This window comes from Zalophus californianus, chromosome 3 (genome assembly GCF_009762305.2).
Source record: "Zalophus californianus isolate mZalCal1 chromosome 3, mZalCal1.pri.v2, whole genome shotgun sequence".
Lineage (NCBI taxonomy): Eukaryota > Metazoa > Chordata > Mammalia > Carnivora > Otariidae > Zalophus > Zalophus californianus.
Genome location: NC_045597.1, coordinates 133,880,208 through 133,898,097, shown reverse-complemented (window position 1 = coordinate 133,898,097; position 17,890 = coordinate 133,880,208). Strand labels below are relative to the sequence as shown.

The 17,890-nt window shown below is 41.6% G+C and overlaps 1 protein-coding gene across 1 annotated transcript in view; it reads right to left on the bottom strand.

Annotated features, from left to right (window-relative positions):
• The window catches only part of MYO3B (myosin IIIB), a 388,457-nt gene that overhangs the window by 343,710 nt on the left and 26,857 nt on the right, over positions 1 to 17,890 (bottom strand). Inside the window, exon 6 of the mRNA XM_027591480.2 lies at positions 10,469 to 10,614. Within this exon, the coding sequence (XP_027447281.1) occupies positions 10,469 to 10,614 (146 nt within the window). The remainder of the gene's footprint in view (positions 1 to 10,468; positions 10,615 to 17,890) is intronic.

The following is a 17,890-nucleotide window of genomic DNA, read 5'->3' as shown; positions in this document are numbered from 1 at the left end:
ATTAATTGTATCTGCAGTAACTCTATTTTCCAAGTTAGGTCATATTCTGAGGTACTAGAGGGTCAGGACTTCAAGGTACCTTTTTGCGGGGGACACACCACAATTCAGTCCAAAGCAGTCATGGTTGACTATTCTGCAAGAATTCTCTTTTCTACTTTTACATTCTTCATAATGTGCAATACAGTCTCATCCATATCATCTGTCATTTCTCAATTCTCAACCACAGAGTGGGGATGGGAAAGGCAGGAACCAGAATTCCCAGCAGAGATTACAGCTTTGAAATATAACTAAACAAACAACAGTCTAATGGTTATTTCTGGGCAGGGTTTTTCTCAACCCTGGTTGCACCTTAGAATCATCTGGGGAGGGGCACCTGGCTGGTTCAGTTGGTGGAGCATGCGACTCTTGATCTGTGTTGTGAGTTCAAGCCCCACATTAGGTGCAGAGATTACTTAAAAATAAAATGTTAAAAGAAATTAATCTGAGAATCATCTGGGGAAACTCTGAAATATAAAACAATATGCATGTTATTACAAATATGTATCTGTTAATTATATATTTATATAAATGCTGCTCTTAAACCCAGATCAATTACACTGGAATCTCTGGGGGGTAGTATCCAGGAGCTGGTATTGTTTAAAGCTCCCAGGGGATTCTTAACCTATAGCTAAAACTGAGGAACCCTGTCCTGGGTGAGACTCTGCTGTAAGGAACTGCTATAGAGACCACCCCTGCAGTTGGGTGACTACTCACATTCCCCTTCAGAATGTAGGGAGGAAGCTGAAGAAAATATACAGGCCCAGTTATCTGAGTGTAAAACATTCTGCTTAAGGGTGGTGCCATTTCTGCCCCTCTGAAGGGTGAAATGACAGATTGGTGACAGAGCAGGACCAGAAACAGCACCCAAGTGTCCATCCCAGCTTGAAATGCCAGCTTCAGGCCCATTAGACTCTGCCTGGGTAGGACTCTCTTGTAACAGTTTGAGTGTGGTACCCAGAATGAAGCCATCATTTCAAAGGGGCTTCTGACTGGGCCATAGCCAATGTGGGGGTAGGGGTGGTATTTGTTTTGACTATTAAACCTTATGTTAACCATGCAGTTAACTGATTTGTCTCCTACTGGACTTACAGTCACAATTAAATTCATTTTTCCCCTGTGGGTTATGAAGCCATGGCTGTCAGCCGGTAAAGCTTACCAGAGTTTCTGAGTTGTTTGTTAGAAATCCCCATTGTTCTTGACAACTGAGATCTTTTGGGGTTCCAAGTCTGTCATCCAACATACCAGCTACCCTTCCATGAATGTGACCAATAGGCTACCAATGTCCTCCAACTCATTACAAATTTTAAAACATTCAACAGGCAGGGTGGTCAGCAGAACCCTGCCCAAGGCCTCTAGGACTTCCTTTGCCAGGTTGACACTGACACCATTATCAAGCATTCCTTAATACAATCTTTCTTGGGTATGATCCATCACTACCACCATTCTCTAGCCTATGTTTCTCCATCATGGCCACAAAGATATCACAACAGATTTTACCTAAAGGCAAAATTACAAATATGTCTAAAACATTCTCCATTTTGTACCAGTCTTGCCAAACAAGGACATTAATCTGACATGTCTTACTTTTAGTGAACCCATGCTAATTCCTAGTGATCACAACTTTTTCTCCTAAGAATTCACAAACTATTCAAGGAAAAGAAAAAAAAAATCTTAGTAATTAGTCTATAATGAAAGTCAAGCTCACCAGGTAGTAATTTGCAGAGTCTGCCTCCTTCTGTTTTTTGAAGAATTGTAGCACATCCTCCCCTTTCCACTCCTTGAACACTGTTCCTGTTCTGCAGAATTCTTCCAAGATCACTGACAGCGGGTCAGCAGTCTTACCTGTATATTCTCTCAGTACCTGGACTATCACTCCTCCCGGCCAAGAAACCTGAACTCATCTAAAACAACTAAGTGCTCTCCTCACAATTCCCTTGACTGGCTTGGGTTTGTATCTCCAGTTGCCAATGTTTTTAGCCATTCCAGGCTGGGCTAAAAAAAAGTCATTCTCTTTGGTGGAAAAAAATGGGAGCAAAATGGAGCCCAACCTAGACTCAGTGCTGCCTACAACTCCTACTCCTGTACTTTTACCTGGGGACAACAGATTTCCAGAACCTGGGCGAAGTTTGTACCTATCAAGGGAGCTAAAGGGGCCCTATTGGGGGAGGCAGCCAAACCCCCATCACACAACTCATCCACCAAGCACAAAGCCACCACAAAGATGGAACTGATAGGAAAGGAAAAGCACTGTGGCCTCAGCATCTCCATTCATTGTAGACACACTGGGAGTGGAGACAAGGCCAGCTCTGCTTCCCAATGCGCAGTTCCTGTCATTACATTCACGGGTGTGTATGGGGGCAGGGGGAGAGTCCATATCTCTTAGGAGTGTGTCTATTAACAAAGGAGTTGTGACAATGGATATTCATGGCAGAGTCCTTCAGACAGGTGCAGTAGAAGTAGTAAGGATTTACTGAAAATCAGTCTTCATTCTCTCTCAATTCCCCATACAATCATCAATCAATCACTTAGTTAAACTTTCAAATGACTGATCTCAGGGTGGCTCTTTTGAATAGAAGTTTTCAATTCTGGAGCTACAAGGGAAAGCAAATTCCTTACATACAACTACACCCTTGGGAATTTTTCTCTGGGAGCACCCAGCAAAAATCAAATGATTACTATGAACTGTTCTGAGCATTTTACATTAACTGCTCCTAACAATTCTATGAAGCTGATAGTATTCACATCTCCATTTTACCAAGGAGGAAGCTGAAGAACAGAGACATTAAGTAACTTGGTCAAGTTCATACGGCTTGAAGGTGGTAAAGGTGGTATTTGAACGCACATAGACTAACTGTAGAACACTTATCTATGGTAAACTGATTGCAAAAATGGGCCAATTTTCTACCCCTTCCTGCTTGGAACCCTGTCACCAATGTGAGAACAGCCCTGGCTAGCTTACTAGAGGATTAGGAACCGCATGAAGCAGAGCCTAGTCGTCCTAGCCAAGGCCATCCTGGACCAGCCAGCCCCCAGCCAAATCCCCAGTTAACCACAGATGCATGAGTAAGCCCAGCCAAGATCCACAGAACCACCCAGAGGCCTGACAGACTCATGAGAAATAATAAATGATTACTGCTTTAAGCAACTAAGTTTGGGGGTGGTTTGTTACATACCAGTAAATAACTGATACACCAATGCTTGACCAATACTCTACATTTTCTTTCTGATGACACTGGCTTCATCAGACTCTAAGATTCTCCTGGAAAGGGCAGCTTCTGCCATGAAAAGCCTTCCTCCAGACTACTCCCTTATCTCTCTTCACCCTTGTGTTGCCCCTGTCCTACCACTATGACAACCTATCAAGGCAGTTTATAAATATTCCTCACCTTTAGTCCCTAGCTTTTTCTGGAATCAAGAGGAAACTAGGGTACTTCAAAAGTTTTGGTACTATTTTGAGCTCTGTTTCCTTGTCTACCCTCTTTGCCCATCTCGCCATCATTTAGGAGCTAAGCTGGAATTAGCCATAGTCGTGCCAAAATAATGAAATCAGAGTATGAGGGAGAAAGAATGGGTAGTGCTGTAAATCAATACCTCTCATTCTAGGGCCTTTCCCTTCTCTCAGGATAGGCTTCTTACTCAACATGGATAGGGACCAGCAGTCCCTGAAGGCACGCTTCTGCTTTGCCACCTGATCCCCAAAGGAAACCTTGTAGAGCTGAACTCTCCCTGCCTGCCAGGATTCAGGGGGGCAGCAAGGTGCACCTCCACAGGAACTAACAGCCCCAGCTGTTCAACTCAAATTTAAAAAGAGTTTGGAAACATGTTCCACAGAGTGGAAGCCTTCTGGGGCATTTCTTCCAGCTGCCTCCAGCTACTGTGTTTCTAAGGAAATGGACAGGAGACTCCCGGGGAGAAGGGGCACCCCTAAGGCATCCTGAGGGATAGGGACCACAATCCACTGAAAATGGGACTAGAAATCTCCCAGAGAAAGAAAAAGACTCAAAAAGACTACTGTTTTTCCACTGGATTATTTCAAAACTTTTTTTTCTGTTAGGCACTCAGTAAATACTTAATGATGCTAATTCTTCTAGCTTTTCTTGCTTTATGAGTGAAGCTGAGATTGTGAGGGTTCGTTGCTCAAAAGGCCAATAGCTAAGTGACCTGGGTTGGTGAAGAGAAACCAAAATTTCCCAGGGCAAATCTAGCCTTACTGTGCCATTAAACACCCACCCCCCTCACTCATTACACTTCAACAACAATAGTTTAGTTTTAATTTCTTTTCCTTATATTTCACAGCCCTAAGCGAAAATGTCCTGTGACAATTCTGTAATAGTAAGACAATTACTGGTGACTCAGGGCTCCCTGCTGCCTCTGCATCCTCTTGCAGCTGAGGAGCAGGCTTCCCACGTAGGAACAATTTGGCTTGTGAATTAGTAAAGTCAGAATAAAAAGAATCTTTACCTTTAAAAATGATAGAAATTCAGAGGAAATTTGATGAAAATTCAGCTCAAGGACTCTGTTTCAGAACAAGAGTCAATTGTAGGCACTGGGTCCCTGAGAAAACCTTTCAATTAAACTCACAAATATTTTAACTGGGAATTTACCTTTTCTGAGCCCACCACCCACATCATCCAGGAACCCGAAGAGTATCCTTTTTGATTTCTCCTCCTTAGTCTTCTTTTTTTGCTATCCAACTTCTGCCCTTTTCACCTTTGACAACGAATAGGAGAGAATAAGTAAAACTGTTCTTCTTGAGAGAAAAACAAACAAATAAGCCCTGCGTTATAACTCAAGCACTCAACCAGAGCCTAATTCAGGGTGAACAGTTAGAGATGTCCTAGGTTAGAGGACACAGGCATCCCCAAATTCCCAGCAGATTGTGTTCCAAAACACTTTTGTGAATGGGTAGTTTAGAGCTTAGACAGATTTTTTCCCATAAGCATAAAGTTCTAGGGATAGGTTAAGTCCTCAGACTCAACCATAAAACTCTACTTGGCCACAAGAGTCTAATAATGCACCCAAAGTGAGAACTTTAGGTGTTACATTGCCTCCTCCTAAACAATCATTTAAAATAGTTTCCATGAGAGAATGCATGAGAGGCGATGCCAGAAACAGATTTCCACTTACCCCAGAACCAAAATGAGCTTTTCCTACTTAAAAAAAATAAGAGGAAGGTGAAGGGGGAGGAGATTCTGGCTATACCAGAAGTAGCCCTGATGCGGCAGGTGCAGGTTTTCCAAGGAGGGTAGGATGGGACAGGAACTTCTGGGTCCCAATAATGATAACCTGAAATGCCTCTCTGCTTTTACATAACTTATGTTCTGCAATTCTTTAGTTCAAACACTTGTCTTAAGTGTTTCAAATTAGGAACTAGAAGGTAGTTACTTAAAAGGGAGTTTGGAGAAGGAAGGGATTTTTGGTTTGGGGGTCACAAATCAATGAGCCAAGGAAGACCTATGTTGACCTGTGATGACACTCTTGATTTCTGTTCTTCAATTTCATGGCTGACACAATCATTGATGCTAATAAAATTCTAACTCTCAGGTTTATAGTAGCAGTTTAAATTGGGAGCAGGAAGAATGATGCTGGATTATAAGCTTCTTAAAGACTAGGATGTCCCATTTATTTCTGTATACTCCAGTCCCCTTGTGCTTAACTCATAATTCATTGATAAATAAATATAACTTAAGAGGGGCTTTAACTTTTCAATGTACAGTTGATCCTTGAACAACATGGGCTTGAACTGAGTGGGTCTATTTACAGGTAGATTTTTTTTTCAGTAAACACAACAGACTGCTATAAATGTACTTTCTCTTCCTCAAGATTTTCTTAATAAAATTTTCTCTTGCTTACTTTATCATAAGACTCCAGTATATAATACATATAACATACAAAATATGTGTTAACTGACTGTTTATGTTATCTGTCAGGCTTCTGGTCAACAATGGGCTATTAGTAGTTCTGTTTTGGGAGACTCAAAAGTTAAATACAGATTTTCAACCACAGAGGGTTGGCACCACTGCTTGTCCAAGGATCGACTGTAGTCGCAAACATGTGGGCTTTGGAGTTAAAAGTTCTCAGATTGAAACCATTTTCCTCCATGGGTGCATGACCAGGGACTTTCTCCCTGGGCTTCCAGTTTTCTCCTCTGGAAAAAAAAGGGTGATGATGGTATCTACCTCAACAGGGTCACTGTAGGGATTGATGCATTTATATTTGTGAAACACATAGCACTGTGCCTGCCACATAGTTAGCACTCAACAAATCTATGCTATTATTATTTTTCCATCATCATTTAGCTAGCTACCCTAGATTCTGCCCCAAATTAGTTTCTCAGGGAATTTAGAAAACGTGAAAGTTGATGGTATAGTAGGTTGAACTGTGGCCCCCAAAAGACTGTCCATTTGGGACCTGAGAATGTGACCTCATTTGAGATGAGGGCCTTTTGCAGATGTAATTAAGACAAGGGTCTTGAGATGAGATCATTCTGGATTAGGATGGGTATTTATAAACCAATAACAAGTGTCTTTCTGGGACATGACAGAAAAGAAAACAAGGAGAGACAGAGAAGAAAGCCACATGAAAATGGAGACAGAGATTGGGATCATGCTGCCACAAATCAAGGAATACCAGAAGTAACCAGAACTTGGAAGGGGCAAGGAAGGATTCTCCTCTAGAGCCTTGAGAAGGAGCATGGCTCTGCCAACATTTTGATTTTGGACCTCTGGTCTCTAGAACTGTAAGAGAATACGTTTGTGTTGTTTTAAGCCACCAAATTTGTGGTAATTTGTTGTGGCAGCCTTAGGAAAATAATGTACAGTTTGGGTACAGTTTGGAACAACATAAATTTGGTGATGAAAACAAGCTTAAACATGAACTGGCAATTATCATGAGTTCTCCTTTCTTCAGCATACTGCAGGGAACCTTCTCTTTAGGAAGGGAAAATCACCGGCTTCAGGGACTGGAATGTTCAGGCCATTGTGTCCCATCCACTCCCAGCCAAAGACATTTCGGCTAGGAATCTTAAAAACATTCTGCATTTTCCACAAGGAAGGAAGTGGAAGTACTCGATATGTGGTAAGAAGGTGGACAGAGTCAGCCTCTATCTGGCCCTGAATATTTATTCAGGGCAGGCAACACAGCTCTTAGTCCTTGTCCAATAAACACACTCACACTGGTCCCCACTGCCTTTCTGACTCCCATCTAAGGAGGTCAAAGAGGTCATTAGCCAAAGGTTCCAAGCTAAGGAAAGATACCTGGTTGCCAAGAGAGCAACATAATTGTATTTTTTCTCCTAACTCTATGGGTTGTTGCAATTACATATTATGAAACAGATCTCCTTTTAAATGAAAAAAATATCCAGGTCTTCTGCGAGATCCTTCTAAGCCTGAGAAAGTCATCAGGGAGATGTCAAATCCACTGATACCCAGAGAAATGGTTTTCATTCTTTGCCTCTCTTCTAACTGCTAGAGAAAAATAGCAGCAGACAGAGCAGCAACCGTCAGGGAGGCGTGACTTTTTTTGGAGCAAAGGCGGTAGACAAGATGACACATGCTGACAGGTTCAGCAAATAGTGGATGCTGTCACAATCAGCAGATAACTTCTGTGCGTTTGTGATGTAGGAAAGACTGCAAGTCACGCAGTATTTCAAAGACAGGTCACGATTACTCCATGTGTCATCTTCTAACGTGAAGGTCAAAATCTCATGTGAAGGTCAAAAGAAAGGGGAAGGTGCTCCAAAAGAGATGGAGGAAGAGCAAGGAGACCTGTGTGCAAGCAAATCAACCACCTCCAGGCAGGTCTCACTTCATATTTCCTAACAGTGTCCAGGGAAGCTATGTAATTATCTGCTTTGTTGACATCTGAGGCTCTCACCTCACATGTAACCAGCACTTCATTAATTCCTAAGTCCTTTGCAGCTTGTGAAAGTCACGTCTTCCCTGACTCAGGAAAGGGTTTCTTTTCTTCCCTTATTTTGGTAATTTACTCAATTTATTTCCAGTAAAGAAGTCTGTAAAGGGAAGAGGCCAAGTGAGGAAAGGCAAAGGAGGAAGCCACATACGGTGTTCTGGAGCCCAGAATATTCTGAAATGGACCTCATTGCTTAACTGAAGGGAATTCCAGAACACCTAAAACACTCATAACCAAATTGGGGGGAGGGAATCAGAAGCCAAATGTCTTCAAAGGATTTTTGTCATTACTTGTCATTTTCTTTTCTCCATCAGGGAAGAAAATGCTGAGAGAATGAGAGAGAGAAAGAACCCCATGAAACACACAGGTAAATAATCTGAGTGCCTATTTAAAATAGTAAATGCTTAATTTTTCCACTCTCCATCAAAGAGCTTTTCTGAGGAAATGTACATTTTTAGCACTCAAAATTAAAATAGTACACACACATACGTGCTTGGTCAATCCACAGTACTTCATAAGAGAACTGCATGATTCTAATTGTCAGGGTAATTTTTAAGTAAATTACTTGATGAGTATAAAAAGCTATGCAGTATATGCAATTATGCTACATTTTAATTTTTAAACCTCTCTCCTTCCTGCCCAGGAATGTCAAGTTGGCTGTTAGGATTGGGACAACGGCAAGTGTTCAGCACATATAATCACACCAAGGATCTGCTGACTGATTATTGTTGACATTACCTAGTTCAATCTGATTCATCGCTTGGGCAAGAACCAAGAGATGGTAAAAGGGCAGGAGGTTAGATCGGAGGAGAAAAAGTTTCAACCTATGTTAGGATAAGAATTTTCTAACAACTGTCCTGTTCCTGGGGTTCACCCTGTCTGGAAGCAGGCAGTGTGGGGCTTGGTTATTTGTGTTTCAGATCTGGAAGCTTCTCCCAAGATGGAAGAAGTGAGGTGCAGAGATTACTAGAGACCAGAGACTTGGCTGGGCACAAAAGCAAGCTCAGAGGAGTCACTGAAGATGAAGTCTATTTAAACATACGCACGCGTGCGCGCGCACACACACACACCCCTTCTAAGCTGTCTCACATTTACACCCTATGAAATTTTTGAATGGGTGGTCTGTACACAAACATATACTTAAAAACCAGAAAGAAAAAAATATGCCCAAGTAGATGATTTCTTATCAAAAGTACATATATCTTGCTAATCAGAAGCCACACCTTAATTCTGATCTTTGGGCAATTATGTGGTCCCAGTAAATAAACGATGAAAAGTAAATGATTTGTAAAAAATCAAAGCACACACACAAATCATACCAGACACCATTTCTCATTTTCTGACATATTACTGAATACAATACTGTTTTTGGTCCTGCATTCTTACATCGTTTTGAATGATCACCAGACTATTATTAATTTTAAAAGTCAGTCACTTTGTCTGTTCTTCTAATTGCCTGGACTTGTTTTTGTACCTTGGAAAAAGCAAAAAGACCAACCCTGACTTGGGTGGGAATCATTTTTGGAATAATGGTGGGTGGTTGTTCACATCTGGATTAGGTATAAAACGATAACATTATGATGATGAACACCACAGAGCCTCATCTGCATATAAATAGAGCTAATCAGAAATGCAAATTGCAATCAGAAGAAATTTTTAAAGGCTGTGTGATTGTGCAGATAAGGAAAGGTTAACACTTGCATTGTTAAAGTAGTTAAACGGCTGCAGCTCAGCTCCGGCTTGGAGCGGCCCAGTCTTCCTTTGAATGAGAAATGTGGAGGGTAAAAACCTCTTAATTTGCAACCTGGCCAGGACCGAGCTCCCTGATTGCTTCGTTTTCGGTAATTAGAGCCTTAAGCAGCCAAACAGCAGCCCGATTCCGATGAAAGACAAACAACCAAACCTCTTGTACAAACGCCTAATGAAGACATACAATAGAAAATACACTGGCATTTAAATGCCCTCCAAACAGACCTCTTTCAGCACAATGTCCCATTGAGATGGAAATCAGGGGACGGAGAGAAGGTCTTATAACTGATTCACTTTTCTGATATTTTTTCAGTGCTGCTCTGAGTGGATATGAAAACATAATACGCAGTTTTTCATCCCCAAATTTTCCTGAATACTCGAGAAAGATTCAAACAAACAAAATGACCAGATGTGATTATATAATTAAAAAGAAAACACCAGTATTTAGACAGATTACTTAATCCAAAATTGCATTTTTAGTCCTCTTGTGCAAAGCACAATAAACATGTATCTCAGAAAAATCAGAGTACTGAAAATATATGCAATGGTTACAACACGGTCCTATTTTTCCTTGGGATATGCTGTCTTTCGGGAACATCCATCCTCTTTCCTCCTCGACTTCCCCTATTTTCCCCCAAAAGAAATACATTTTACAATCAGGCTTTCTCAGGTTTGGCCAGAAATTGTTTATACGAACTATTTATTATCCCTCTTAACCAACCTCTTTCACAAAGAACTAATGAGCCAAGAGCGCCATCTTGTGTCCTACCTTGGAATCTTAAAAAGCGTTTTCACAGGATGCATGTCAAAGAGGGGAGGGTCTCCATCCCCCAGTTCAATAGCTGTGATCCCCAAGGACCAGACGTCACACCGAGCGTCATAGGAAGAGTCATACTGCTGCTCACAAGCAATGACCTATCAGACAAAAGCAAAACACATCAACCCCACTGCCACCTCAGATGTCCTAAAAGACCCTTGGACCATCTTAGCCCCCTCTTAGTTCCCTTGGTTACAATGATATTGAATTCCAGTGATAGTAAGGTATGTGTTATCTAGACCTTATTTGTGTGTGACTGATTTATCATCTAGGTGTTCATTAACTTTTTAAAATATGTGCTTTCAGTACAATAAACATACACTGAACCCTCTAGGTACCAATCACAGTGCAAGGGGAGACACAAGGGTGCATACCTCACTGAGCTTGCTCTGACATCCCTTAAGGAAAGGCTTCATCTGCATCCTTCACCTCATTACCAGCTGCTGAATTCAACAGCAAGGAACAGTTGTTTGCAAAGATGTTTGTTTCCTGCACAAAATCCCCAGGAGTGTGGCCAATTAAGCAGAAAGATGTTTGAAGACTGGAACACTGATGTGGTTAACATAAAATAGGAACCACTCCCTTCCATCCCTTTTTTCTAAGAACATCTGCCCCCTCCGCCAACCCCAACAACTGGTTTGTATTTCAGTAGCAGCTGCTTCTTCTAGTACTGGCTTGACTGGGTACAAGGGCAGCAGAACCGGGTTTGGGGAACATGGAACCCTGTGGGGAAATCTCTTTCCATCAACTTTTTTTTTTTTTAAATATCTTATTTATTTATTTGAGAGAGAGAGAGAGAGAGAGAGAAACAGCATGAGAGGGGAGAGGGTCAGAGGGAGAAGCAGGCTCCCCACTGAGCCGGGAGCCCGATGCGGGACTCGATCCCAGGACTCCGGGATCATGACCCGAGCCGAAGGCAGTCGCTCAACCAACTGAGCCACCCAGGCGCCCCTCTTTCCATCAACTTTTTGAGTCAGACAGGAAAAGACCTTCCACTCAGACTTGTGGCTATCACAGTGGGCTTGGAAGAAGGTTGGGGTAGACCAGAGAATGTGGAAGAACCAGGTGTCCCTATTTGACCTGAAATCGGCCTCCTCGACCAAGGATGACCCATGGCTACAGGCAGGTAGGAAACTTTGCACCGCTCCAAACAGCTATGAGGTAGACAAGCGACATCCCTGCAGAGCACTGGGGGGGGGGGGGGGGGGGGGGCAGTGACAGGCCTGCCTGCCCTGATACGCCACCAGAAGGTATTTGGCTTTGATTCTGAGTAAGATGGGTCAACTGGCCATGAAGAGCAGAGTGACAGATTTGGCTTACCTGTTAGCAGGATCACTCTGGCTGGTGTGCTGAGGATACATTAAAATGGGACATGAGTAGAAGCAGCAAAACCAGTTTAAAATGCTACTACAAGAATCCAAACTGCAGTGAGAAATAATCAGACTGATTATGTAATTTTGAAGGCAGAGCCAACTAGATTTGCTGACTAGAGCTTATGAGAAAGAGGAGTTGAAGACGAGTCCACAGTTTTTGACTGAGCAATTCCAGAATGGAACTGGTATTTGATGAGATGGGGAAAACAGGAGGAGAAACAGCTTTGGGCTGAAAGGCAGGAGCTCCATTTAGGTAGGACATGTTAAGTCTGAGATGCTGGTGAGAATTCCAGATGGAGTATTTTAGCCAGGTGAGTCTTGTACCTGACTAATGACCTGGAGAATAAATGTGTGTTGTTTTAAGCCTCACATGTGCAATACTATAATTTGCAGTGACAGACCATCTTGCCTGAGACCTGGTGCTTTTGCTCTTATAATTGCCCTCTACCCTTATCTTCTGGTTTCCGAACTGAAGTATATCTTTTCATATTCCTACACCCCTGGCCTGATCCTAGCCCTCTTCTCTGAATAGACTAACCTGCCATAGAATATCCTGCCATTTTACACGTGATTTTCAAACGTGCATTCATACTAAAGTTCAAATAATTCCAACTTCAGAAGCAGAAGCCATTTCATAGCCCCCCCAAGACCTCCCCTTCATACCCCAATCAAGTGAGAAACACTGCTATTTTTAAAGATCTCCAGAGAAGGCTATTCAGCACCTTCCCTTTCAGAAATGACATTTCTAAACATGTGGAACAAACATAATTTTAGACCTATCAATCAGCAAATAGTTCACCATTCTTACATGTTCCTATGAGGGAAAGAAAAATAAGACTGTCCTTCTCCAACAAAAGCTATGGCCAATTAAAATTTGAAGTGAACCTATAATAAGTAAATGACAAACCATGTCCACTCTAAATGTCCTAAGACAATGTGTACTAGCATGTCCAATAAAGGATATGGGCTCCAAATGCTTGGGATATTAGAGGGAGACCATGCCAGGGGAAGCAAGACAACAAAAAGTCTCTAGTGCCCAAAGTCCACACCTTCTGGGAAGAAATTCAAATCAACTTCTAGCCATCTTGGATGGGACACAGAAGGCAATTCCAAGAACCCATCCAAATGTGGGAATGGAGATATCCTAATGTTTCGCAAGTGCAGTCATGAAATATTCAAAACATTTACCTGGTTTCAACTTCTCTTTACAGACTTTATCTTCAGTTCTGTCTGACTAATAGAAAATTATCTTTTGGCCAAATTCTCCTCCCAAAACTTAGTTTGTAATTCGACAAAGAACTTCTTTAAGATCAGCTTTCCAAAAAAGTTTACAGAAAATTTTGCTACTAAAATAATTCACAAATAATTACTGAGTACCCATGAGTCAGGCATGGTACCAGGTCCTAGGGAGAGAAAGCTAAATTCACTCTGAATTTAATCTTCATAATCTTCTATGAGGTAGGTGCTATCATCACTTTGCATAGGGGTGGGAACTAAAGCATAGCGCAGTTAAATGGGCTTACCCATGGCCCACAGCTAGTCATTGTAAGGGTCAGAATTTGAACCCAGGCAGAGAAGAGACAAGTAAACAAATCATTATAATATGGCAAGTGTTCTACACAATAAATGTTATGCTCAAAGAATGGCTGAATTATCAGCTTCTGCCCTCATATTTTGAATAAATTTAGCCAGGTTTCTTGAGATTTTTGTCATTTAAACTCCCATCCCCTCAGAAGGAGTCTCTTTCAGGACCGATCTTTCACAGAAGTAAAAGACCCTTTATGTGGGCTGTATGTGTGATGGGATTCATGGATGCACCCTAAGAGGATGCATCACAACTGAGGTCAACACATCCTGGATTCTTTATCTATCCAACACCAAAATCTACAACTATGTCTTTTTTTTTTATTAACATAATGTATTATTTGTTTCAGGGGTACAGGTCTGTGATTCATCAGTCTTACACAATTCACAGCGCTCACCATAGCACATACCCTCCCCAGTGTCCAACACCCAGCCACCCCATCCCTCCCACCCTCTACCACTCCAGCAACCCTCAGTTTGTTTCCTGAGATTAAGAGTCTCTTATGGTTTCTCTCCCTCTCTGGTTTCGTCTTGTTTCATTTTTCCTTCCCTTCCCCTATGATCCTCTGTCTTGATTCTCAAATTCCTCATGTCACTGAGATCATATGATACTTGTCTTTCTCTGATTGACTTATTTCACTTAGTATAATACCCTCCAGTTCCATCCACGTTGTTGCAAATGGCAAGGTTTCAATTTTTTGATAGCTGCATAATATTCCATTGAATATATATATCACATCTTCTTTATCCACTCATCTGTTGATGGACATCATGGCTCTTTCCATAGTTTGGCTATTGTGGATATTGCTGCTATAAACATTGGGGTGCAGGTGCCCCTTCAGATCCCTACATTTGTATCTTTGTGGTAAATACCCAGTAGTGCAATTGCTGGGTCATAGGGTAGCTCTATTTTCAACTTTTTGAGGAACCTCCATACTGTTTTCCAGAGTGGCTGCACCAGCTTGCATTCCCACCAACAGTATAAGAGGGTACCCCCTTCTCCACATCCTTGCCAACATCTGTCATTTCCTGACTTGTTAATTTTAGCCATTCTGACTGGTGTGAGGTGGTATCTCATTGTGGTTTTGATTTGTATTTCCCTGATGCTGAGTGATATTGAACACTTTTTCATGTGTCTGTTGGCCACTTGGATGTCTTCTTTGCAGAAATGTCTGTTCATGTCTTCTGCCCATTTCTTGATTGGATTATTTGTTCTTTGGGTGTTGAATTTGTAAGTTCTTTACAGATTTTGGATACTAGCCCTTTATCTGATATGTCATTTGCATCTACAACTATTTCTTAAGGAGAAGTAATCCCATTCTCCTTAGCACAGTATTCTCCTTATTTCAAGGTAAAATAAAGCTGAGTTAAGAATGCTTAGATGGTCTATTGGTCTTTGGTTCCCTTGCCCCTAGGAGAAGGCAACCTTTCAAACAGCTCTCTGAATCAGAATGTTCTGGTACTCTCCTAAGAAAAGGAGACTGGCAATGGCAAATAAGTATACTGTGCTGAGACCAAGTTTCCCAGGTTCTGTAAGTCATGTTAAAGGGGTAGAGAGAGACAGGGTGAGATGGCATGGACTTAGGCCCAGGACCCCAAACACCTCATTGTCTCATACCTCTCCACCTCACCTCACTACCACCACACCAAGGAGGAGACATGCCCAAGGCAAGTGTATACACTCTTGACCTCAACCCTTTGCTTCAATCACAGGAGTATAAATGAGGCCGGTGGCAGTGGAATAGGGAGGATAGAAGAGGCGTAAGAGAGAGCTCAAGAGAAGACCTGCAGGACTTAATATGGAGATGGATTTAATATGGGAGGTTAGGGAAAGGGACACACCCAGGAAGACTGACATTTTGATCCTGGGTGATCAGGAGAAGGATGGTGCCGTCAGGGATGTCAGGAGGAGAAGTCAGTTTGGCAGGCAGTATGACAAGTTCAAACTGTGTCTGAATTCTACCCCTCACCAGACGTAGAAAAATCGCTTATACTCTTGGGAGCTCACTTTTTTTTCACATGTAAATGCAATAAGAAAAGCAAAATTCTGTTAAGATCAGAAACAGAATATATATTAAAGGGTAACGATAAAATACATGTTTTCAGTGACAATGTACATTAAGTTTTATATTACAGTAAATTTATCTCACATTTCAGAACGCTATAGATTTAAATCTTCCCATTGTTAGGTGCCAACAAAATGTGTAGTTTTAATACACAGTTATAAATACCAGAAGCAGATACCAGGTTGTTTATCATGAACTCTAACAAATTTGTGTATCTATCTTAATCAAGTATTGTGAATTGAAAACCTGCTAATAAATGTCAATTTTATAAAGTATGGATTCTCCAAAGTTGATTTTAAAGTCCCAGAGCATGTTGGAGGTTGATATGAAGAGGATGTGCCTTCTGGAATATTCCATGAGACATGTGTATGGACTGTTACAAAATGTTTAGTGTACCTGGCAAAGGCTAAGAGCATAGCGTTAAATGAGTCAAAACAGAGACAGGGTCCTAGTGCAGTAATTGGTAGTGGCCTAATGGCTCCAAGATTAAAATATTCTCTCTCTGAGTCTCGATGAGTTTCAGAGGTATATAAAGCCCTACATACTTCTGCATAGCCTCCTTTAACAATCCTCAAGTCTCTGGCATACCAGTGAGTGTTTATACTGTTTCTGAGTTTTAATAAATAGTTTTATCCACTTGGCGTTAATCTACTATTAACCTCATCATTTTTTTTTTTTTTTTATGTTTTAAAGGGGCCAGGGCCTTGATGATCTCGCCAAAGTTACTCCTGAAGTAAACATAAGTAACCCAGGGTAAGGATTATGTCCTATCTTTCTTCCCTCCCTGTCCACATCAATTTGTGGCACACTTCAGAGAAGCTGTGTTGAAAAATCTTCAGACTGGAATCAGAAAGTCTGAACTCCATTATTTTCCAGCTGAGTGCCTTTGAGCAAGTCCCTTGAAAACTCTGAGCTGAGGCTTCTTTAGGTACATCTATAAAATGGAAGGGTGGGAATGAATGATCTCTGCTATCCCTTCCAGCTCTTATACTCTTATGGCTTTATACTTTCCAAATAAGTGACTTTGGGGTTGATCTCAGAGAGGATAACCTCTCCATGCAAATTAGCTAGAGCAAACAGATTATTCTGGGGTGTGAACCGGAAGGCTGGAACCTTAGAGATTTTATTGCCAATATTTTGTAAAAGGTCTCAAGGTCTATGAAAAGATGCTGGTTGCTGTGGTAATGCCTCTGTTAGGGAAGATGAGCTTCAATGACAGAGCACTTGTTTGGATGCTGGTTAATGGAGCACGTCCAGGTTCCTACCCTGAAATGCAAGCTTATGGCTTTTCTGGTACACTTAGATTACACCGCTGCTTATTTTAGGAAGAGGAAACACACTAATGCTTGGATTACTAGCAATATCTATGTGTTAGCAGCCACAGTGCCCAATGGCGATAGCTATTTTACCCGGAGGTGGGCCTGAGCCTCCCAAATGTCGGTCGTTACCACCTTGGCTGCCAAAAACTTTTCTTTCCGGAAGGGCATAAGAATAAGAAATAAGTGTTCACTAACCGTTTAGCTTTACTGGTCTTTGGAGCAAAGGCTAGCGGTCAACCCTCTTTGTTAGGGCAGTTCTCCTCAGCCTTCTTCAGGCTAACGAATTCCAAAGTTCCAGACTCTCTAAATCTGCCTTGTCATTCCTTCCGGCCCCGCAGAGGGAACACCTCCTGTCCTCTCCTGAAGGAGTTCAGGGGGTAAAACTGCACCCACAACTTGGTAACACAACTTTGACACATACCATCTCCTGGTCCACCGTTGGGCATGGTCGGCTGATTTCTGTTGCGGATGGGTGACCCTTTCCTCAGTTACCAGGGAAACGGCAGAGAAAAAACCACTTAGTAGCTCTTGGATTGTAGAAAAAGTTTGTACCTCTGGCTGGTGAAAGAAAATCCCAGAGCCAGGCATTTTCATTTTGGTTTTGCCTTTCCCTTACTGGATTACTTTAGCAAATGACCTAATCTCCCTGCACCTCTTCTTCCCATGCAAACCAAGTAACCCTTTTCTCTGGGCCTTGTCTGATTCACTGATTATGAAAATGCTGGTTACCCAGCTTTTTCTGTGGTATCAAAAGTTAATTGTAGATATAATTGCATCACTGATATATGGGTAATATCTATTTTATTTACTTCTTTAACCCTTTTTGCATTTTCTGAAGTGTCCAGAGGGACCGTGAATTATTTCTATAACAAAAGCAAATGTCTGTTTTTTGTCTTGAAAATGTAAATAAGTATTGAAAAGTTTGCCTTAATTTTCAAGGACGTCTTTCGTTCCTCCAGAGTATTTATTTGCTGTTAGGATTTTTCATCAACGAGTTGTCAGGTTTAAAGGTAGTGTCAGTCATGAAATGAG